The sequence below is a fragment of the Cervus canadensis genome, chromosome 9 (genome assembly GCF_019320065.1).
Source record: "Cervus canadensis isolate Bull #8, Minnesota chromosome 9, ASM1932006v1, whole genome shotgun sequence".
NCBI lineage: Eukaryota > Metazoa > Chordata > Mammalia > Artiodactyla > Cervidae > Cervus > Cervus canadensis.
Genome location: NC_057394.1, coordinates 69,340,055 through 69,362,987, shown reverse-complemented (window position 1 = coordinate 69,362,987; position 22,933 = coordinate 69,340,055). Strand labels below are relative to the sequence as shown.

At 45.0% G+C, this 22,933-nt stretch overlaps 1 protein-coding gene across 2 annotated transcripts in view; it reads right to left on the bottom strand.

Annotated features, from left to right (window-relative positions):
• WDFY2 (WD repeat and FYVE domain containing 2) overlaps window positions 1-22,933 on the bottom strand; it is a 180,203-nt gene that overhangs the window by 23,163 nt on the left and 134,107 nt on the right. For both annotated transcript variants that reach the window (XR_006271327.1, XM_043478343.1), the window contains exons 6-7: window positions 18,458-18,570; window positions 6,548-6,674 (exon numbers count right to left, since the gene is read on the bottom strand). Coding sequence is in view for 1 of the 2 variants with exons in the window: in XM_043478343.1 (XP_043334278.1) it covers window positions 6,548-6,674; window positions 18,458-18,570 (240 nt within the window). In the remaining variant the exon portion in view is untranslated. The remainder of the gene's footprint in view (window positions 1-6,547; window positions 6,675-18,457; window positions 18,571-22,933) is intronic.

The following is a 22,933-nucleotide window of genomic DNA, read 5'->3' as shown; positions in this document are numbered from 1 at the left end:
ATATCAATGATCTTGCAAAACCAAATAAGCTACAGAAAGAACTGCTTTGCCACTCATAGCTGGCAGCAACATTCAGCAAGAGATACATAATTTATGGGACTCCAGTCCTGTTAATATTCCAACACAGAAGAACACAATGATGAATGCTGGATCCCAAGCCTTGTAATAAAGCTGCTCCGGGGCTTCTTGATTTAAGGATTCAAAATACAACCACCTTGCAGTTAAAAACAAGATGAGGGAACATTCCCAGGTTTACAGATCCAGGGTGATAAAAGAGTGAAAGATACCTTCCTCTTGCAGTCATGTTTCATCTGGCATCATGGTAGCATTTATACTAGAAAGCATCTTAAAACTGGTTATTATTTCAACAATGAGCATTCTGTGGACTGCACTGCAAATGCTCTTATGAGTGTATAAAGACCCCATTTTGTTAAAAAAAAAAAAAAAAAAAAGAATTACAAGATGGTGACAGCAGAGCATTAAACCAAGGGTGGGGCCCTTTTAAGCATGAGGGCTTGTGTGACTGCATACGTCACGTGCCCGTGAAGCTGGTCCTGTGTCTAATGCTTCTAAAGGGAAAAGGGGAGCAAAGTCTTCATCTTCTCTATAGGAGCAGATTTTCAGACACAGGCTAACATCTACCTAAATGTCAGCTTAGGTCCTCTTCCATCCCTGAAGAGTAGGGGGTGGTGCTTAAATGTATAGCAAAGAAATGAAACTGTCCAAAGTATGGGAAGTCTCAGCCTACTTGGTGAAATCTGATCAGCTATGCATCTACTTCCAGAAATCTCAGGCTCTTAGATTTGAAACTCCCACCTTCATGAGTTTTCCAAACCTCCAAGGACTAGAGCGGTGGCTTCCCTGGGGGCTCAGTCAGTAAAGAACCTGCTTGCCAATCAAGGAGACTCAGGTTCAGGATCCCTGGGTTGGGAAGATCCCCTGGAGAACGGAATGGCAATCCATTCCAGTATTCCTGCCTGGAGAATCCCATGGACAGAGGAGCCTGGCAGGCTACAGTCATGGGGTCGCAAGAGTCGGACAAGACTTAGCGATTAAACCACCACCACCGCAATCAGAGAGAAACAGTCTGAAAGCTTGATTTATGGATTATTATCATTTTTCTTAACAAGAATGATGTTAACAAGTGTCACTAATTTCCCCTTAATCTTGTGCTGATTTTACATGCATTATATTATTGACGGTTTTTGACAATCTTTGAGGGCTTTTCGTTCATATTACACTTATGTTAGAGATGAGGAAACTGAGGGTCAGAGAGATGAGGTGCCTTGTCCAAACCTACAGAGCCTGCAGCTGAAGAGCTGCCTCATACACAGCCTGGCCTGACTGTGAGGTTCTCAGTCACCACACTATACAGAAGAGAGAACTCTACCCTCTGTGAGAACACTAGTTGCTAATACTTTGATCTATTATGTGTTTAGCTAAATAGTTAAAAATAGAAAAGACATCTCTTTCCATCGCCCCTAATAACTCTCCACAGTGACAGTGAGAAGCGCTTCTAAATCTCAGATGGGCACGGAGAGAAAGCTTTCATACGTATTCATCCTTGAGCTCCTCCCCCAAACCCAGAAGAAGCTGAAGGCGAGAATGTTACTTCCTTTTGTGACTTTGATACAAGAGAAAAGCACAAATCTTCCCAGTGCGCATTTATTGATGAATTGCCTATTGCTTTACCAAAAGATTTTGAGAAGGCTGATAACAAAAGTCTTCCTGTGGTAAGAGTATCAAAAGAGAAACCCCACTGGGATTGTGGAAAGAGGACACAAAGACATAGGCCATGTATGCCACGGGTCGTGGCTGTGACAGAGCCTCAGGCAGCCTGGGTATCCCAGTCTTGGTGGGGAAATCCACCACAAGGGACCACGCAGACCTTTGCCTCTGCTTCATTTTTATTTTATTATCCCTGGTGACTCAGCTGGTAAAAGAACCCGCCTGCCAATGCAGGAGACATAAGAGACGCAGGTTCAATCCCTGGGTTGGGAAGATCCCCTGGAGAAGGAAATGGCAACCCACTCCAGTATTCTTGCCTGGAGAATCCCAAGGACAGAGGAGCCTAGCAGGCTACAGTCCATGGGGTCACAAAGAGTCGGACACGACTGAGTACACATATACATGTTTTAAAAGCTGCTTAACACATGGTCTAGCCCCCAGTGTTGGCTCACTGTTATGAAGGAACTTTATTAAATTTATTTCTTGGCCTCAAAGCATGTGGGATCTTAGTTCCCCGACCACAGACTGAACCCAGGCCCCTTGCATTGGAAGCATGGAGTCTTAATTACTGAACCGCCAGGCAAGTTCCTTACATGTGCTTCAAATCAAGTTACCACTAAATTAAATTGCTAGCAAGTCTCAGAGACCTAAGAAAACACTATTAGAAAGAAAAAATGTGATCATAAAGCTGGTTATGAAATGATAGATACTATAGAAGAATATAAAAAGTCCAAGTCTCCTGATCAGATTTGACAAAGTGGGCCTGGGACAATAAATGTCCAGGTTTATGCTTCGATCATATCCATCTAACTGGTAACTGATTCTCAAAAAAATGTCCCTGAAAGTGGAAAACCTTGTCTCTGCCTTCCTTCCACAGGGCTTGCACATAATTCATGTCTCACTTGCTCCAGGAAGTGCGAGTACCAAAATGCTTCAAATGCAGATAATACTGTGCTAGAGAAGTATACTTTCTTAGCTTTTTTCCCTTGGACTTGGAGACATCTTCACTGTCATCAATCACTTACTTGTGCTAAAGCTCTCTCTGCTTTGATGGGATTTTTTAACACATCAAATCAAACTGGCTACATAAATGTCATGCTTCCCCATGGAAGGACGGTGTGAAAGCTCAGAACCCGGGATGGAAGCCACGGGGAGCTGTCCCTCCACACCACGGCTGGACATTTCTAGAAGAGGGGAAGGGAGTCTCCCCACCACAAGGGGCGGGGGGGCCTCAGGTTCCGTCTGCTCTCCCTGGTGCCTGAACTCAAGGATTTGGTCCACGAATTGGAACTCGGGCGGCCAACAGTCACCCTGAGGGAAGGTAGGGAAATGAGGAACTGTAGGAGAGCAAGGGGCAGCCTCAGACCTAAGCAGGAAGTCTTTGCTTTCTGAAGTAGAATGGTGACAGAAAACACCATGGGGCATGGTGGGGACCATATGTTATTCAATGTTCACAATGTTTTTTCCCCCAGGGCCTAGCACAGACTACAAGGAAGGTTCTAGAAGCTTCCTCCACTGGACTGATCTGGGAGTCCTAAGCTACCAGCTTTGGGGTCTTTGAGGATGGAAGTTCTATGCGTGCGTGTGTGCTAAGTCGCTTCAGTCATGTCCAACTCTTTGCGACCCTATGAACTGTAACCCGCCAGGCTCCTCTGTCCATGGGATTCTCCAGGGAAGAATACTGGAGTGTATTGCCATGCCTTCCTCCAGGGGATCTTCTCAACCCAGGGATCAAATCTATGTCTCATGTCTCCTGCATTGGTACGTGGGTTCTTTACCACTAGCACAACCTGGGAAGCCCAAAAGCTTAGTATTTTCATTAAAAAAAAAAATGGTATCTGACCTCCCTCTTTCACAGGGTTATTATAAGATTAAACTGAGGTGTCTGTGTGTTCTGAAAGCTCCTTGACAAAATAAATATTAGGTGCTACTAAAACATGAGAATCACTGAACATGAATCCAGTGTTCAAGTTCCAGGGCAAAGGAATGGATGCTGTGAACGTGGGCCTTATCCTTCCTGCCGCTCGTCCTGGCCCCTTCTTTCCGGCACCTTCTCTATGAACCCCATCCCCCTCCTGTCAGTCGTTCCGGTGCTCCCCTCCGCCCGGCTCAAGTGTCAGACCTGCTCTCACAGAGTGAAGTCAGTGACACTGAGGAAGCTCATCTCGCCTACTTCGGTGACAACAGGGTAACCCCTCTGAGGTGACTGGTGACAAGGAGCCCCTCACACACTTTACCTTATTACTAAATTTAAATTAAATAAGCACCAAGCCAAGGCCTTCCTATTCCTGTCCAAGGCACTTCTGCCTGGCAGCTCTGGATCTCACCAGCCTGCCCGCCCCACCAAGGTGTGATATCCTATGAGGGTGGACTCCAGGATGGACATCAGGGTGGACTCCAAGGATAGTCTGCTTTATTTTCTAAAAGTCCAAGCCAGTATGTCTTAGACTGGAAGACCTATTCGTTTAGATTTCACTCTTCCGGGACTGAGAGACTCTATCTCCACTTGATAGCCTTTTCCTTTCTTACCCAGCTGGAAGGTTTCCAGCACGTTTTGCCTGAGGACACGCCGCACCCAGAGATGCTGGTGGTGAGAACTGACCCTTGCCCTTCCAGCAGTCTTTGTGAACCATTGCGTAAAAATAAAGCTAGTTATGAGCTAATCTGGATGAGTCCAACAAGTATTACTGATCTTCATTCTAAGCCTGTATTTTATTTCTCTGAAGGAGCCCAAATTGTGGGAATTACTTGGCAGATTAAATAATAACCGTGTGTTGTGAAACAAGGCTTCCCAGGTGGCACAGAGGTAAAGGACCCGCCTGACAATGCAGGAGACACAGGAGACTCGGGTTCGATCCCTGGATGGGGAAGATGCCCTTGAGAAGGGAATGGCAACCTACTCCAGTATTCTTCCGTGGGGTCTCAAAGAGTCCACCATGACTGAACCCATTGCGAGGGAGGGCTGTATTTGACTTTTCTTTTTCTTCACTTACATGGATGACGTCAATTCCTTCTATGTGACCTCTGTATGCGTCCCTTTGTCATGGAGAGAAACAGAAGGGAACAATTCCTTTAATGACCTGGTACTGAGGTCCAAGTGGCTCCACAAGCCAGGGGTAGCCCCAGACAACTGATCTGTTCTCTCATGTGGGACAGAAGGGCTTAATAGCTATATCTCTAAAACTGAACTCTAACACAAAAAATAATGGTCTGTGCATAGGCCCTCTAAAATTGAATTGTGTGTGTGTATGCTCATTTGTGTCTGGCTCTTTGCAATCCTATGGACTGTAGCCTGCCAGGCTCCTCGGTCCATGGGATTCTCCAGGCAGGAATACTGGAGTGGGTTGCCAATTCCTACCCCAGGGGATCTTCTGCGCTCAGGGATCAAACCTGCGGCTCCTGGCACTGGCAGGTGGATTCTTTACCACTGAACGACGTGGAAAGCCCCAAACTGAATTAGCTCATACTTAATAACTCCAAATCATAAATTTAACTACTTAGGAGAAGTTCATTTGCTTTTAAGAGTTTTTTTTTTTTTTTTGATGGGGACCATTTTTAAAGTCCTTACTGAATTTGTTACAATACTGCTTCTGTTTTTATGCTTTGGCTTTTTGGCCATGAGGCAAGTAGTATCTCATCCCCTCAGCCAGGACAGAACCCGTAGCCCTGGTGTTGGAAGGCAAAGCCTTAACCACTGGACTTCCAGGGAAGTCCCAGGAGAAGTTTTTAAAACTAGTGTTTCCAGACAGATCTGTAGGCAGAGCTAATGCCACTTAAAACCAGCCAGTTCAGGGAAGTTGATATTAGAGTCATCTTTAATATGTTTGGAAACTTTAAAAGTTAAAAACAATTCAGATTAACTTTAGAGTTCTAAAGCAGACAGAAGATTCTTTCCAGCCACAGGACCAGGCTCGGCCTCCAGGCACTGTGGGCGGCACAGGTAGGATGACTCAGTGAGGTTTGAGGGTCCCAGGAGAGTTGCCCAGGAAGCTTGTGACAACACAGACACCCTTGGCTCCAGACCAGTGAGGATCACAGAGGACAGGGCCCAGGCATCTACTTCGCAGTTCCCTTGGTGATTTCTTGTGCAGGCAAAGTGTGAGAACTGCTCCCAGGAAAAGCACTAAGCTTTTCTCTGCCGTTCCCCTTGGCCTCCTGAAATCCACCCCGTAAGGAAGAACAGTCTGATATGAATTAAGTTCTCAGTAACTGTCCGGGGAAGGACAGAATGTACTAGGTGAGGATATTATCGCTCCCTTTCTCCTTCAGCTGCCAGTAATCTTCAGCCACATTTGAACTCAATTACAGAAATTCTGTAGGACTTCGTGGCTTGCATTTTGAAGTTCTTTTTTCCCCCTTACTCTCAAACATTTACTCTTATGGTCTTCTCCTTGGTTCTCCTTTTTACCTTTTACTTCTTCTCTGGCATTATTTTATTTTATGGCTTTTTTGTAAGCACTCTCAAATCCTCTGTGAACTAAAATAGGGTATAAATAAATAAACATACTTCCGCACAGATATAAATCAAAGTGGCCATTTGCGTCCCTGCCATGGTACTCCCACGCTCAGCTCTGGGCACGGAGACTGGCCTGCATGCCTTTGTTCCAGCTTTCAGCCCGGAGTCTTCTCCCAGAGTTCTTTGTAAAAACACCAGCAGGGAATCCCCTGGCAGTGGTTCAGTGGTTAGGACTACGAGCTTTCACTGCTGAGGGCGCAGGTTCCATTCCTGGTTGGGGAACTAAGATCCTGCGAGCCGAGAAGCACAGCCAAAAATAAAAGCATAAAATAAGGTAAAAAAAAAAAGCACCAGCAGCCTTACTTGTGTCCTTGGAGCTCGATGGCTGTTCCTTTTCTCCCACCGATGTCCCACATGATGACGGAGTGATCGGAGCTCCCTGAGAACAACACCCGCTGGACAGGGTCCCAACAGAGAGCAGTCACCCCACCTAAGAACAGACAGGGCTGGACATTAGGCACGAAGCGACAACGCTATTCATCAATAAGTTGTGAGAGCAAGGGAGTTCAGATCTACTGCAGCTCCTGGCACACAATGCACTTTTGTTGAAAAGAACAAGTTAAGTCCCCAAGGAGGAAAAAAAAAAATAATTGGCCCCAAGAATAAAAGTCCCACGCTTTGCGCATCTTTCCCCCCAGACTTAATATACCATAAAATCAAACACTGTAAAGACTAAAGGGAAATGAAAAAGGCAATTAATTGACCTTCAAAAAAAAAAGACATGGTTCTAAGCCTGGAAAATATTGCACTGTCTGGAAATATTAACCAAATTTTTTCAAGCTGCTGTTGTCCACCCCTCACCCGGCCAACAGGAGATGAGAAGTAAATAGGGTTTGTAAAAATTCAATTAGATTTTTCATTCTTTAATTTAAAAGTGCAATAATTGCTTTCTTTTCCTTTTTAAATTAATTTTTATTGGAATATAGTTTCTTACCATGATATTTTTGTTTAAAAATTCTTGAATATAGATGTTGCTTGACAGAATTTAAAATGTATTTTCTCTCCTGGGGAATTTAAACTTCTAGGTTCTGGGAAGATTACTTACATCTTCAAGTGACAATCTCCTCTGTAAACTGGGGACGATGGTAACACGATGACCACCACTAACATTGATGCTAATACCCACTTAACCACTATCTGCCGCACACGGGTACAGAGGGTGACTGGGCCAGTCACACAGGGCTGCTCTGCACACCGTCGTGTGTAGCACAGATGGCTGTTAGCATCGCTCCAGGGGTGTGGCTATGAAATATTATGACAGATCTTCTTCCCCGGCAGTTCCCATCATAAATCAAGCTCCTTGTGTACTAAGAACAACAGCAACTTCTTCTGGATAAGATGAGCACAAACCTTATGAATATCAGAATATGAGACTCATTATTTTTACTCATTTTTATTGAAAAACATTATATTCTCAAAAGAACATACAACTGCTTCTTATTTATTGGAATCTGACATTTTCTTCTTTAGATCATCAATCTGTTCTAATGAAGTACTGCACTCTAAAAGCTTTTACGAAAGTTTCTCTCATGTAATGTCTCAGGAGATACTTTTTCAAGAAAGAAAGAAAAAAAAAACCCCACTATCTGGATTATCTTAATAGCTTCTTCCAGTACCTGCACAACATGCTGCTTGTACGTATTCCTGTCCCTGTAAGAACACACACCACTCTCAGCAACACGCCTGTGCTGACCACCCTCTGCATCTCCCACCACCTCTTCCCTCCCGGCTCTTACCCCCGCCCCCCACCTCCACAGTAAGCAGAGAGCCAGCAGCAGGCAGGTTCTGGTGGAATCTGTCGAAAGAACGAAGGAGCAGATGAATGAAGACACAAAAGTCTCTTTTCGGGACTTCCCTGGTGTCCAGTGGTTAAGCCTCTGCGCTTCCACTGCAGGGAGCACAGGTTTGATCCCTGCTCGGGGGAACTAAGATCCCACATGCCGTACAGCGTGGGTGAGAAAAGAAAAAGATATCTTTTTTTTTTTATCCACAAATCTTGTTATTTGGAACTCCTCAGCTGTGCTTACTTAAGCCTTTGAAAGCTGAATATTTTCTCCTGCATAACTCGCCTTCTCCCTCCATTATCAAATGCCATATACCCCTCCTCTTTAACCTTTCTTCAGTATCTGAGAATGTAATACTTCAGGATGTGGATTCCATGGTGCAAGATATTTATTGCCACACAAATATACTCAAGTGACTCACTGTGTTAAATATCCATGGCAGAGTCAGCTAACAGTCTGCTGAAAGCCACATCCCCCCTTCTGTATATACAGCTTTCCCTGGAAATCTGTGGTCCTGCAGGGACCCAGGTACCAGCCCCTCTTGCATCTAGGGGACCAGTGACCAGTTCTCAGCAAGGGAACCCAGAGAGTACGTGGAAGTCATACACATCCATTCCGGGCCTGGGCAGTTTAGATGTCCCTTTTCCTCCTTCTCTTTAAACTTCTCCCGGAGCACTCCGAGACCCCAGGGCACACAGAAATTCTGTAAAGAGCTTGGGATCCTGAATCACCACATAGAAAAGAATGGGAATGCTTGAGCTGCACTGTCACATAAGCAAGAAATCTACCTGGCTTATTTAACTTTAATTAAAGACGTCATTGGCCGGGCTGTGTGTGCTCTGTCCCAATAAACGTGGAAATATTTAAATAGGGCTATGTGCCAAGTGATAGGCAGCATTAGCTCCCCCTAACCAGTACACCCCAACATTGACCAGCACCACGCTATGAAAAGCAGGCCCTCGGGACTTCTTTGCTGGTGACTGTGGGACAAGGATGGTTGATGGTGAAGAAACTGAAGCTTATTTCCAGTATCAGAAGTGCCAAGGCTCTGGAACCAGATTCTAGATTCAAATAACAGCATCTTGGGGACGTTGTTTTAATACTCTGAGAAGCTTCATCCATAAAAGAGGGATGATAATACTTTTGTTAAGATTCAATGAGTTATTGGTTCAAGATGGTGGAGTAAAAGGACGTGCGCTCATCTGCTCCTGCGAAAGCCGAGTAAACATATAGAAGCACCTAGAATAAACAGTACCCCGGACACGGGAAACACTCAACCAACATGGGCTGTGATGACAGTGCAGGAGACCTCATCTGGGCCATCTCTCTGACAGTGTCCTTCACTGAGTCAGCCCACAGCGGGGATCACCATGTCCCCATGATATCTCAGCAGCCATCACAAGATCAACTAAATTTCAGAAATAAGATCAGTCTCTAGTTTTTCCACATTACATCAGGCTGTAAGGAGTTAGAGCGGGGGAGGGGAGTTCTTGATAATGGAGGCAGGAAGAAAGAACAGATAACCAGGTTAAAGCAAGTTACGGCATATTCATCAGACCCACCCAGGGCTCAGTGTTATACCACAGGCTTTAACATGAGTGGGAAAGAAGGAAGGAAAAACTGCAAGACAGGAAACAGGATGTAACTGGGGAGATAAAATAAAAATCACTCTGTGCTCCCATCCCATCTCTATGTAAACAGCCTTATAACGGGATCTCTTTTGGAGGCTGGCTTATAAGTTGTATCAAAAAATCACAGCATTCACTTCAGATCAGCTCAACAGGCATGTGCTGAGCATCTTCTATAAAGCAAGCACTGTGTTAAGCTCCACGGACATAATTAAATCAAATAAGAGACTCTGTGCTGTGCTGAGTCACTCAGTCGTGTCCGACTCTGCGACTCCTTGGAATGGAGCCCTCCAGACTCCTCTGTCCATGGGATTCTCCAGGCAAGAATGCTGGAGTGGGCTGCCATTCCTTCCTCCAGGGGATCTTCCCAACCCAGGGAGCAAACCCAGGTTTCCTGCATTGCAGGCGGATTCTTTACTGTCTGAGCCACCTGTGAAGCCCAAGAGACTCTACACCAGCATAAATGTACAATGTTAGTTCTGAGGATGAAACATGCATATACAGGGTGTTTGGTGGAGCCATCCTCTCACAAGATGCGGTTACTCCCTCTGCCTGGAGTGAAGAGGTCCTCCTACTTTTTACCACCCTCTTCAAGGAGCAGCTCAGATGCCCTCTCCTGCAGGAAGCCTTCCCCTCGACACCCCTATCTAGTGAGACACATCACATGCTCTGTTGCTGTCATCACCCACTGGATCAAACTTTGCTGGATTACAAATCTATCCCCACTGCAGACTTCGTTTATCTTTGTCTTTGAGCACAGCGCGTGGCTCAGTGGCTAAAGAATCCACCTGCAACTCAGGAGACAGAGGAGACCTGGGTTTGATCCCAGGGTTGGGAAGATCCCCTGGAGGAGGAAATGGCAATCCGCTCCTGTATTCTTGCCTGGGAAATCCCATGGACAGAGGAGCCTGGCAGGCTGCAGACCAAAGGGTCACAAAGAGTCGGGCACAACTGAGCGACCAAGTGTAGCGCACAGGGTCAACGAATGTTTACTCACTTGGCCCATTAACGGAATGGCAGACGAGGCTGGGAGGACAGTACATGAGAGCAATGAACTCTCAGGACAGAAGCCTCAGGGGTGGGAGGTTCCTTCTGAGGAGACCGCTGCCTCTCTCGGCAGACAGACCTCCGGCTGAGCAGCAGGGCTTCCCACCCGACACCTCTGGCGGCAGGGACAGTGACCCACCCTCAGTGAGCCCACCTTCCACAGCAGTGCAGACACGCACACCTCCCACTCCATCCACACCCAGACCAGTCTCCTTGCCCTTCATGACCCATAACTCAAATGGAGAATGAGACCTGGAGCTGCAGTGGCTGTGGGTTTCTGGAGTTTCTGATATTTTTCTGATATTTTAATTGAAAAAAATCATTTGTTCCATTTGATTCACTCCAGATTTCTGTTTCCCCTCAGTGTTTCATTATATGCTTCTCCCCACCTTGGCTCTCCACAATGTGACTGATGGATAATTGAACATACACGAATTCACTCTTAAAAGTCAAGGTTTTGTCTATACTAGTATATACTCTCATAAATGGAATTTTTTTTTAATGGCGAAACAAGCGTCTTTTTATTTATTTGGCCATGCCAGGTCTTAGTTGTGGCATGTGAGATCTAGTTCCCTGACCAGGGATCGAACCCAGGTTCCCTGCATTGGGAGCTCAGAGTCTTAGCCCCTGGACTACCAGGGCATTCCCATAAGTCTGCATAATATTCCAGCATGTGTATGTACCTTATTTCACTCACTGTTAGATTTTTCAACTTTTCACTATTATAAATTTTGTTAAGATGAACACTTTTATACATAAAACTTTATTCACTGTTCTGATTTAGTGAGAAGAGATTCCCAACCGTGGAACCAGATCAGAGTATAAACACTTAGAAATTAAGTACATGGTACCAAATGCTTGGGGAACTAATTTTTGGAGGCTGACAACGTATCTTTCAAAAGCTAAAGACAAGGTGGACGGTCACAAGTTAGGGTCTGGAAGTGCCGGGTGCATGTCTACCAGTGTGACCAGGTACCTCACCACGAACAGTCCCAATCACACCTGCTCAGTGAGGATGCGTGGGTGAAACGAGGCTACAGGAGAGCCATCCAAGGGAGTCCTTGAATAAAGTACGGGACCCTTTGGTTACTGCTCTTCTGTCCAGGTTGAAGTGGTGGGTGTTTCTGGAAAGGTAGATGTGCTCTGTCTCTGGGCTGTACCTCATCCTGAGATCCACAAGGGGACTGCCAGCTGACCCCTTGCCGCCTCCTCAGCGTGCCCCTCGGTCACGTTCGGGTTAAAGCACCATGATATTCCCTCCTGAACCTGCTGTCACCGCCAAAGTTCCCGTTTTCAGGAAATGGCACCACTGTCCACCCGAATGTTTCAGACAGAAACATGGAGACCACTCCTCCCCCAATCAATCATCAAGCGCTGTTGACCCCTCTCTCCTAAACAGACCTCGAATGCGTGCTCTTCACTCCACGCCCAACGCTGTCCTTCCAGTCCAGACAGGAGTCCCCCTTTCCACGCACTCCAACAGTAGCCTTCCCTCTGAACACTCCTCTCATCCATTCTTGGCCCCACTCAATCCCCCACCTGCTGCTACCACAGGATCTGTTACCATGGAAACCATGTTACCACCCTGCCTCAGCTCCACCGCTGTTTTCCCATTGCCTGAGAAAGATGTCTAAAGTTCTTCACATTGCCTGGAAGGTTGGCCTGTATCCCTCATGTCCAGCTCTCCACAGGGGCCAATGAGCTCCATTCAGACTTACCCACTGTGGGCTTCAAACTGGCTTCATACATCCACGGTCTAGAATGTTCCCGCCACCCAGGTAACTCCTCAGTCTCCTTAGTTAAGTGAAAGTCACTCAGTCTTGTCCGACTCTTGTGACCCCATGGACTATACAGTCCATGGAATTCTCCAGGCCAGAATACTGGAGTGGGTAGCCGTTGCCTTCTCCAGGGGAATCTTCCCAACCCAGGGATCGAGCCGGGGTCTCCTGCACTGCAGGAGGATTCTTTACCAACTGAGCTCTCAGTCTCCCTGCACTGTTGTTTAAACACCACTTTCTTAGAAAGCTTCCTTTAACTCTCTGGATGAGAAGAAACTCTCTTGTTATCCACTCCCAAAGCAGCCTGTGTGCAGCACTGGGGCTTCAGAACATTTGCTACACACATAATATTTCCAATTATTGGTTTAATGCTCATACTCCATTAGCAGGAGTTGAACAGAGCAAGCACTAGGCTGAGATTATTCACCAACGTGTGGCAGCACTTGTCACATGGAGATCCTGGGACTTGACTGACTCTTGATGAAAATCCATGTCTACTGGGTGTGAAAGCCTCCATTGCAAATGAAAATGAAACTTTCAAATTAACGATATGAACATGCACGTTTGCACTGAACTTTGCCTGCTCTTGTTATAGTTATTTTTGTTTAGCTAAACTATTACTTTCAAGACTTCTCCTAACAGTCAGTGAACAAGTCTGTATTTCATTTTCCATTAAGTAGTATACTTTGGCAGGTTCACATTCAACCCTTCTGTTTCCAATATGTTCATACTAACCAAAAAATTTCTTAGAAGAAAAAAAAAGATTTTATGGATACTATTAATTTTCAATGGTCAAAACGTGATTTTTTCCCCCCTTTGTTCAAATCAGTATATGACTTCCTGGTAGAAATATATTCTAATTTCTGCAGAAATATCAAATAACTACGATAGTTGGCATTTAGCTCCAGAAATAAAACCAGCAGAGGGAGCATAAGAACATAAAAATCAGTTTCTTAAATCCCCATGGGTTAGTAAATGCCATGTTTTGGCCTTCGGGTACAGCTATTAGGCAGATTCCATCACTAACTCACATTTTTTATGACTTTCTGCACTGTAACAGAGAGTAATGGATGAATGGCTATGACTCTGTACACATACTGAAGACTTGTCTGCTTCTGAGTTTGAATCTGGACTGATCAGATCCCCAAGATCAGTCTTTAATGAATCTGGGCTCATCTTAAAGTCTTTGTTTGGGGGGTAAGGGAATGAGGTGATTAAGCTAATTCTCCATTCTTAGATCCTTTGTCCACAATTGTGTCTGGCTGAGTTTGGGACCTCCCAAGGCCCAGATGGACTTACTACATAGGAAGAGCTTCACAATGCTCGAATCATCGTGGAATCTCTCAGACACCCTTGTACTACCTATAAATGAATCAGCAGTGCTGTAGCCAGACAGGAGATAGAGAGTGGGTAGGTCCTACTGTCCAGGAATAACAGTAAGTTAGATATGTGATCTGGGTTTCCCTGGTAGCTCAGAGGTAAAGAACCTGACTGCCAAAACAGGAGACATCGGTTTGATCCCTGGGTCGGGAAGATCCCAAGGAGAAGGAAATGGCAATGCTTCCAGTATTTTCGCCTGGGAAATCCTATGGACAGAGGAGCCTGGCAGGCTACAGTCCAGTGGGTTGAAAAGAGCCGGACACGACTTAGTGAGTAAACAATAAGAAATGTGACCTGCTAGATTTATTTGCCTTTGGGTTAGATAACGACCTTCCTGGGCCGTGTCCTGTCTCCCTCTAAGATACTTCATGGTGAAATCCTGTGAGAATATTTTGCACTCTTTCAGAAAGATAAGATACAATATCAAGGTTCTCAGTTGTGTCCGACTCTTTGTGACCCCACTATAGTCCTCGAGGCTCCTGTGCCCATGAGATGCTTCAGGCAAGAATGCTGGAGCAGGTTGTCATTTCCTATTCCAGGGGATCTTCCTAAGCCAAGGATCCAGCCCACATCTTTTACGTCTCTTGCACTGGCAGGCAGGTTCTTTATCACTAGTGCTACCTGGGAAGCCCATGGAACTAACTTGGAAGAAAGAAAAGAAAAGTGAAAGTGAAGTTGCTCAGTTTTGTCTGACTCTTTGCGACCCCATGGACTGTAGCCTACCAGGCTCCTCCGTCCATGGGATTACTCCAGGCGAGAGTACTGAAGTGGGTTGCCATTTCCTTCTCCAGGGAATCTTCCGGACCCAGGGATTGAACCCAGGTCTCCCGCATTGTAGGCAGATACTTTTACCGTCTGAGCCACCAGGGAAGTCAACCTGGAAGACATGAAACAAACCCTTGGGCCACCCCCTGGCTCATCTCACAATGAGAAGCAGCTGCTTGCCTCTTTTTTGACCTGGAGGCAGCAATACTGAACTCGGAGCCCTCAGATCAGTGCTCTGGGCAACATCTAACTACTAAAGAGTCAGAAGTTTGGGCTGAAAGCCACCTCAGCTGAAACCAAGCCTGGGAACTCTTCAGCCCATCACCATGCCTGCTGAGCTAATTGCCTAAAACTTTACCCTGGGTCCATCGACTCCCTGCTCTCCCATCACTGCGGCCTCACTGTGAAGGACAGTTTCCTACCAGCTTTTCCATCATATCACTCTCTACAGCCAGAGCAATCTTTTAACATCCAATCAGGTTATATGAAAATTCCAGAGTAGGCAAAAAACAAATGAACGGTTTTCTTTGCCTGGGGAGTGGGGAGAGGCAAAATGAAGCTACTGCTTTGGGGTGAAGCTTCTGGGCTTATCATAATACTTTCAAGGTTTACTCATTTTATTGCACATATCAACAAATACTTCGTATTGTTGAGTAATAGTCCCTTGTATGGATATATTATGTTCTGTTTCTCCATTTATCAGTTGATGAACACATGAGTTGTTTCACTTTATGGACGCTATGAATAATGTTATTTAAATTAGTATACAAAAAAAAAAATCCAACTAGGTTAACTTCTTCACTTAAAACCACTTCTCCCTGACGTCAGGATAATCCTCTCAGTGATCTGAACTGACTGTCATTTCCTTTCTGGCTTCCTTCTCCCTGCTCCCTCCCCCACCGACCCATACTCTGTGTCCCAGCCAAAAGAGTTAGTAGGCGTTCCCAAGAGAACCAGGCTTTTGCAGATCCCCAGGCCTCGGGCTCTGCCGGTTTGCTCTGCCTGCACTGTTCTCCTTCCTTCTCTTTCATGAACTCAACACTCACTCCTCCCCTAAGTTCTTAGGTCCAAGCCACATCTCCCCTGGGGAGACCTTCCCTGACCAACTCTCACTCCCGTGCCAGCGAGGTGCCCGCTCCATATTCGTGGACATGCGTGGTGTGGCTCCCCCAACTCAGCCATCAGGCACTATAATCACTGTTTAGCTTCAGTCTCACTCACTGGGTAGAGAGGAATTTGAGCACAATGACTATGCCTTTTTGTTCTGTGACTGGGAGTAGTGGCCAGGGTCAACCAGGGAGAGCCCAGGAGGTCCCGGCAGAATCCCCCAGAACAACCCCAAAGGACAGGAGAGAGTGCAGTCAGAGGCTTCAAACCGAGAGGGAATGTGTTTCAGAAGCCAAACAGGGCAGTCACAGCAGGAAGGAATGGCCACAATGTCAAACGCTACTGAGAGGTTAAGTAGGACATAGTTTAAAGCGTGTCCACTGGATTCAGTAACCAGCAGGCCACTGGCCACCTCGGGGACAGCAGTGTGACCGGAGTGACAGTGACAAGCCAAACTGCAGGTGGCAGGAAGGCCAATGGGGGAGAAGAATGTGAAGCAGCTGGGAAAATGAGTCTTTTAAGAATCTATGACAACATGAAGGTATCACGCTAAGTGAAACAGACCAGTCACAAAGCAACCAATACTGTGGGCTTCCTCTCATATGTGGTGCCTAGAGTCACTGAATCCAGAGAGACGGACAGCAGAATGGTGGTTGCCAGGCCTGGGGGGAGGGGCTGGGGCAGGGAGTTAGTTGGCGTCTCATGGGCACAGTTTCTGTTTTACAAAAAGAATGTTCTGGGTGGTGGTGGTTGCACAACAATGTGAAGGTACTTAGTGTCACTGAACTGCACACTTAAAAACGGTCAAAGTGGGGACTTCCCAGTGATTCCCCTGGTCGGAGAACTGCATCCTGCATGGCACAACCCCTCCCCACACCCCCAAAAAAGGTAAAAAAAATGTTAATGGTCAAAACAGTCAATTTTAGGTTGTGCACATTTCACTGCAACTTAAAAAAATAAAAAAGCAGCATTGCTGTTAAGATGAGATCAGAGGTGTTTTGTTAGTTTTTTTTTTTTCCCCCAGAGGCAAAAAAAACTTCCCATGTCAGTAACTTGCAAAGAGTGAACTGGTCAAAAGGGAGACGGAAGGATTAACCTGCGGTGTGGAGACCCCGAGAAGGATGAGCCTGGGGCCAAGGACAGTAGGAGGCAGGAGGGCAAGAGAGGAGGAGGTGGAGGAGGAGAAGTTGGTTTACTGTGGAGGGAAGATGGGGTGGTCAAGAACCAAACATTTTAAGAACGCTTCCATCTGATAACCTTCGTTTTTCTTTGAGGGAGGTCTGGAGAGAGTGGGGAAGGTCTGAAAAAGCTGCCGAGGGGATGAGAGGAGGGCTGTCCTGCATACGGAGCCGGGTTCTGTGAGGCGGCTCCTGGGTCTGGGCTGGAGGGGACGGTTCTGGAGACAGTGGGCAGAGGCTCAGACCGTGACCCCCGGCAGACCCCGTAGCTGAGTGCACGAGGAGACGGGCGCAGAGTCTGAACCCCAGGTGAAATTTACCAAGGAGGAGGGACAAGGAGTCCCGAGCTGAGAATGCTGGGCAACGCACAGCTGACGCGATGGGGAAGGAAGGAAAGATGGGCCCAAGGACGCTGGGGAACGAGGGGTCGAAAGCGGGACTCCTCAACCAGGACAAGAGCAGGCGCAGGTGGAGAAAGGCCTTAGCGGAGGCACGGATTAGGAGACTGAGGCCAGCAGGGCAACAGTCCCGACCTGGGGCAGCTTCAGGTCCCTGTCAGGCTAAAAAGGTGGCTAAAAAGAGAAATCCAATCAGAAGAGACCTGGGTTCTACCCACAGGGGAGTTTCTGTGTGTTCTCCCTCCCTAAGGCACAGATAATTAACATGATCTTTGATGAATCTTTCCGCTAGATTCAATTTTCTCTTTACAGCATTCCTCTTTTTCCCTTCAGGAAATCCCTTGTGATCTAGGTACTATCCCATTTTACATCCTCATTCACCTACTTTTGTTCTTATAAGACATCTAGACTCATATTAACTCTGTTCTATACTGAATAGGTGGGCTGGTAAACTGCAGAAGACACAAAAGCTCATTAACAACTACGGACAGGCAATGATTCATTTTCCAGGGTCAATATCACATGTTAAAAACACGAGTAAAAAATTAATCGTCATTGTTTACCCAAGTCTTTCAAAGGCCAAGTGTGGATATAGTTTATCACCCTGTTTAAATGACCTTGAGCAGGCCAGTAACATAAAGGGGGACTTGAAAAGAGCTCCAGAGTAAGGAAAATTAGAGGAAATTGTTCCTTTTTTATGTAGGCTAGCTACCAGTGCGAAATCTATTTTTCATTTCACTTGTCTTGGAAGTAGAAGTCTGTCCCACACACCATCGTCTTGCTCCAAGGAGGGCAAGGACAGACCGAGGCAGCTGTCCTTCCGGGGTTCATGCAGTTGCCACACAGCCTCAAACAACATCTCATTTAATGTTTGCCCACCACGGCTTTCTCCAGCATAACATGACAAGGAACCAGATCACCACCACTTCTGAAACAGACTGTTTGCTCTTTTGTTTGAGCTGATGGAGAACATTTCTGACCCTCCATCTTACTGAATCATGCTGCAACCAGTTACATCTATCACGTGTTACCATCACACAGGTCCAGAGTGTACCTCAGCAGCACATCATGTGAATATCAGAACATGCGGCAGGGGATAGATAGGTCAGGGTGAGAGCAGCACTTGGAGGGTCCGCTTTCAATCCCACCTGTGTGTCCTCTGAATGTTGTGACCAGGGTGCAGTTTTCTTGGTCCAGTTTGAGGATGGTTACTTGGCCTGACTGGTCACCAATGAACACATGCCGGGTTTCAACATCAAATCTATCATGTAAGCATTAAGGATTGTTTCTCAAAAGTGAGTGGATGGACTGACCGCCCCCCACCTTCCCACCAAAAAAAGCATAAATGTAAAAGAAAGGTGCAAATCTCACATGAGGAGAACCTGGATATAATGCTGGAAGACACAAAAAGTGGAAGTAACTAAGTGGAAGACATGCTATATTACTGAACAGTGGGACTCAACATGATAAAGATGAGAATTCTGACAACATGAAATTATAAATATAATATAATCCCTGCAAAAATTAATTTTTCCCCTTAGAATTGGATATATTCATTCTAAAGTTCGCATAGAAAAATAAGCAAGCAAGAAGAGCCAAGAATACTCTGAAAATAAGAGTAATGTGGCATTGTGACTGGGGGAGGTTAGCCCTAAAACATGTTGTAAAGTTTCTGAGTGTGCTACTTAAATAGACAGACCATGGGAACAGAAGAGAAAGTCTAGAAATAAGCCCCAAAGCATGTAGAAATTTAGTACATATCTGATAAAAAGCTGGCTTTTCAGATGAACAAGGAGAAGATGAGTGAAAAATAAAGTTGGCACATGCTGAGCAGTCATTTGGAAAAATAAAACAGGATCTGTATTCTTTATATGCCAGGATGAACTTCAAACGAATGAGGGATCTAAATGAAAAAAAATGAAAAATATAAGTTCTAGATGGGAGAGTTCCCTTCTCACCTCGGAGTGGGGAAAGCTACCATTCAAAAACACAAACAACAAGCAAACACCATGAGCAAGGCACAGACAAACTGGAAAAAATATCTGCAACTGATGTCACAGAAGGTCCAAATCGCTAATATAAAAAGAGCAATTAGGAAGAAGACTACAAACCTAGTTTAAAAAAAAAAAATGGGCAAGATACATGATGGATAGCTGAAGAAATGAAAATGGTGCTTTGCGAAAAAAAGAAAAAAAATAACCTAGCAGGCTTGACTGGTACCCTTTGAAATGCTGCTATTTCAAGATTGGCATGGCGTCTGGGAACTTGGAATTTGGGAGCGTTCCCACCACTTTAACAGACAATAGTGGCTGACTGTGCCTTAACTGGGTAAACAATACAATTTGTGCCAAACACCTGCTTTCCTTCTGGGAGCCTGGAATTCTGGTCCATGCAGGAAGAGGCTGCCTATGTGACTGGTCTCCAGTAACAACCCAAAGCCATTTCTGGTTGGGAACGCCCAGCAATGCTACTTGAACAGATCTGCCTCAGAGATGCAATGGCCAAAATAAGAAATGATATCCCATAACGCAGTAAGAGCTAAAGTTTGGAAACGATCCAAAAGTCCATCAAAAGAGGACTTAGTGAATATGATGCGTGCCTGGTTGCTTCAGTCATGTGCCACTCTTTGCGACCCTGTGGACTACAGAGCCTTCCAGGCTCCTGTCTGTGGGATTCTCTAGGCAAGAGTACTGGAGTGGGTTTCCATGCCCTCCTCCAGCGGATCCTCCTGACCCAGGGATCGAACCTGAGTCTCTTATGTCTCTTGCACTGGCAAACAGGTTCTTTACCACTCACCTGGGAAACCCATTAACTATGATACATCCAGCCAAAAGAACCCTACCCCGCTAAGAAACTTGACAAGGAATAATTTCCAGGATATTTTATGAAGTGGGGAAATAAAGCTGAGGTATATGAGAGTTTATATGCTACCCTACCTTTGTGTAAGAACAAGAGGGAAATATAAGAGTGTGTTTATGTGTGTGCGCGCATGCACACACTTGTGCACGTGCTTATATTTACAAAAGGAAACACTGGAAAGATAAATTAAGATTGATCAAAAATGGCTGTTGGGACGTTCCTGGTGGTTCAGGGGTTAAGACTCTAGGCTCCCAAAGCAGGGGGCCCAGGTCAGGGATCTAGTCATCAGGGGTCAGGGATCCGTGGTCAGGGAACTAGGTCCTGCATGCCACAACTAATGATTCTGAGTGCCACAACTAAGACCTGGCACACCCAAACTAAAGAAAAAAAGAAATTTTTTAATTAAAAAAATTAACTAAAAAAATTTTTTTAAGTTTAAAAATTAAAAAAAAAAAATTTAAATAGCTGCCTATGGAGAGAGGAGAAAAAAGCTGAGCAGACAAGGGTGGTAGTAAGAATTTTCTCTCATCAGGTCGTTTCCATGATGGAATCTTGTAATTATTTTACATGTGAAAAATATTCATAATTTAAAAAAAAAATCCCCCAAACTGACAACAAAGAAAAATCAATAAAGCTACTATCAACTTCCTGATATAACCACAGAGCTAACATAATTATTTCAAGTCACTTTAAAACACAGCATTTTAACTGTATATTCTTGGTGGAATATATCCTCAGGACAAAGAAAACAACAAAAAAACTTAAAATCTCATTCAGTGGTCCTGTTATTATAATACTGTATCATTATTTTGAAACAACTTAAATATACCATGCTGGTGCTCAGTCACTAAATCATGTCCAACTTTTTCAACCCCATGACAGTAGCCCTCCAGGCTCCTCTGTCCATGGGATTCTCCCGGCAAGAATACTGGAGTGGACTGCCCTTTCCTTCTCCAGGGGTCTTCCCAACCCAGGGATCGAACTCAAGTCTCCTGCACTGGCAGGTGGATTCTCTGCCACTGAGCCACCAGGGAAGCCCTAAATACACCATGGGATAAAGCAGAATAAGGAATTACACTGATGCTTAGGAACTAAGGTTTTCAGCCCAAGACAAAAGAATCAAGTACAAAAATGAAATAAAAACTCTATAAGGTGAAATCTGAATTAAAAATATTATATACTGATGATTTATTTTCTTTTTTAAAAATACACATACACGTACTTCCTAGCTATCTCTGAGTACTGTTCCTCACTAAGAGAAATGGCTGAGTCCAGGACTGGAACAGGAAAATACCAGACGAGCTTAAAACATGTTGTGTCAAAAACCAAAAATGCTACCAAAGGCGAGTGGGGGGTCTATCAAAAAGACACAGGAGCCAATATGATGTGGCTCTTACTGGCCAAAGATGGGACAACATGAGCATCAGGAAAAAAAAAATAAAAAGGGGAAGCAAATTCCCTGGCGATCCAGTGGTTAGGACTCCACACTTTGACTGCCAAGGACCCAGGTTTGATCCCTAGTCAGGTAAGTAAGATCTCACAAGCTGGTCAGCACAAACAAGAAAAGAAAAGAAAATTTTTAAAAATTTTTAAAAAGAAAGAAAGTGGGAAAAGGGGAGCAGTTTACTGAAATATAATGAATATATTATTAAAAACCAAACTAAGAGTTATAATAATGCTCAAAACACAAATCTCTACTGAAGGTAACCAGGGCATTAAATGTCTGCTCTAAAAATGAGCAATTAAAGAGAAATAATTAAGAACTTACATTGCTTTTCCTGTACTAATTGTATTTCAGGATAACCAAACAGCTGTAGTCAATGAGGGAAAGTTCTACTTTATAGAAGAAATCCAACTAATAAATGCAGAAAAAAAAAAAAAAAGGATTACAATCACCCTTTTGCAATCCTAATGAAAGGACTGGATTTGGGAAAGGAAAAGCAGTGGATGAAACCACCCAAGGACAGGCTGACGGGGAAGACTGGCCTGCAGGCACCCCGCTGCCACCACAGAACCACTGATCAATCTTGCTATCACTGGAAGGGTGGTGACCCGACATGCCGTGCTTCCTGCTGAGAAGCAGGATGAACCACGCAGCACAGCTAAGTGTTCTGACCAGAAGCTGAATCTGAACTGAATCCAGATAGCAGAGGCCACTTTCAGTTTACACAAAAACTGGGGGGAAAGGTAGGAAGAAGAACAACTTATCTGACATCACGAGGAAGCAGAGGTCACTCTAGAACATGAGACTCTAAAGGGGAACTGACTTGGTCCCCTCAACAAGGTACAGTGGCATTAAAAAAAAATGTCTGAAGGAAGACTGGGAAATTTAGGAGACGCAGCAACCACATCCAATGTGTGGACCTTTTCTGGACTTGATTTCAAACAGATCCACTGCAAAAAGCCACTTCTGAAACAATAAGTTAAATTTGAAAATGTATTAATTATTCAGTATTATCAAGGAGTGATTATAAACTTTAGGAGTAATGACACCACTGTGGGAAAAGGTTCATATTTCTGAGAGATGCATAATGAAGTGTGTAAGGATAAGAAGACATAAGGTCTGGAATTTGCTTTAAACTACTCCAGGGAAAAGAGACAGAAAGGGAGAGAGGACCCACAGTGCATTGGAGCAGTAAGTACATGAGTGTCCACCACACTATCTTCTTCAATTTGATACGTGTTTTAAAATTTTCATATTAAGACATTTTTTTAAGCGAAGGAGAACAAGCTATAACAAATTCTTCTGGTCTCAAGAATAGGGA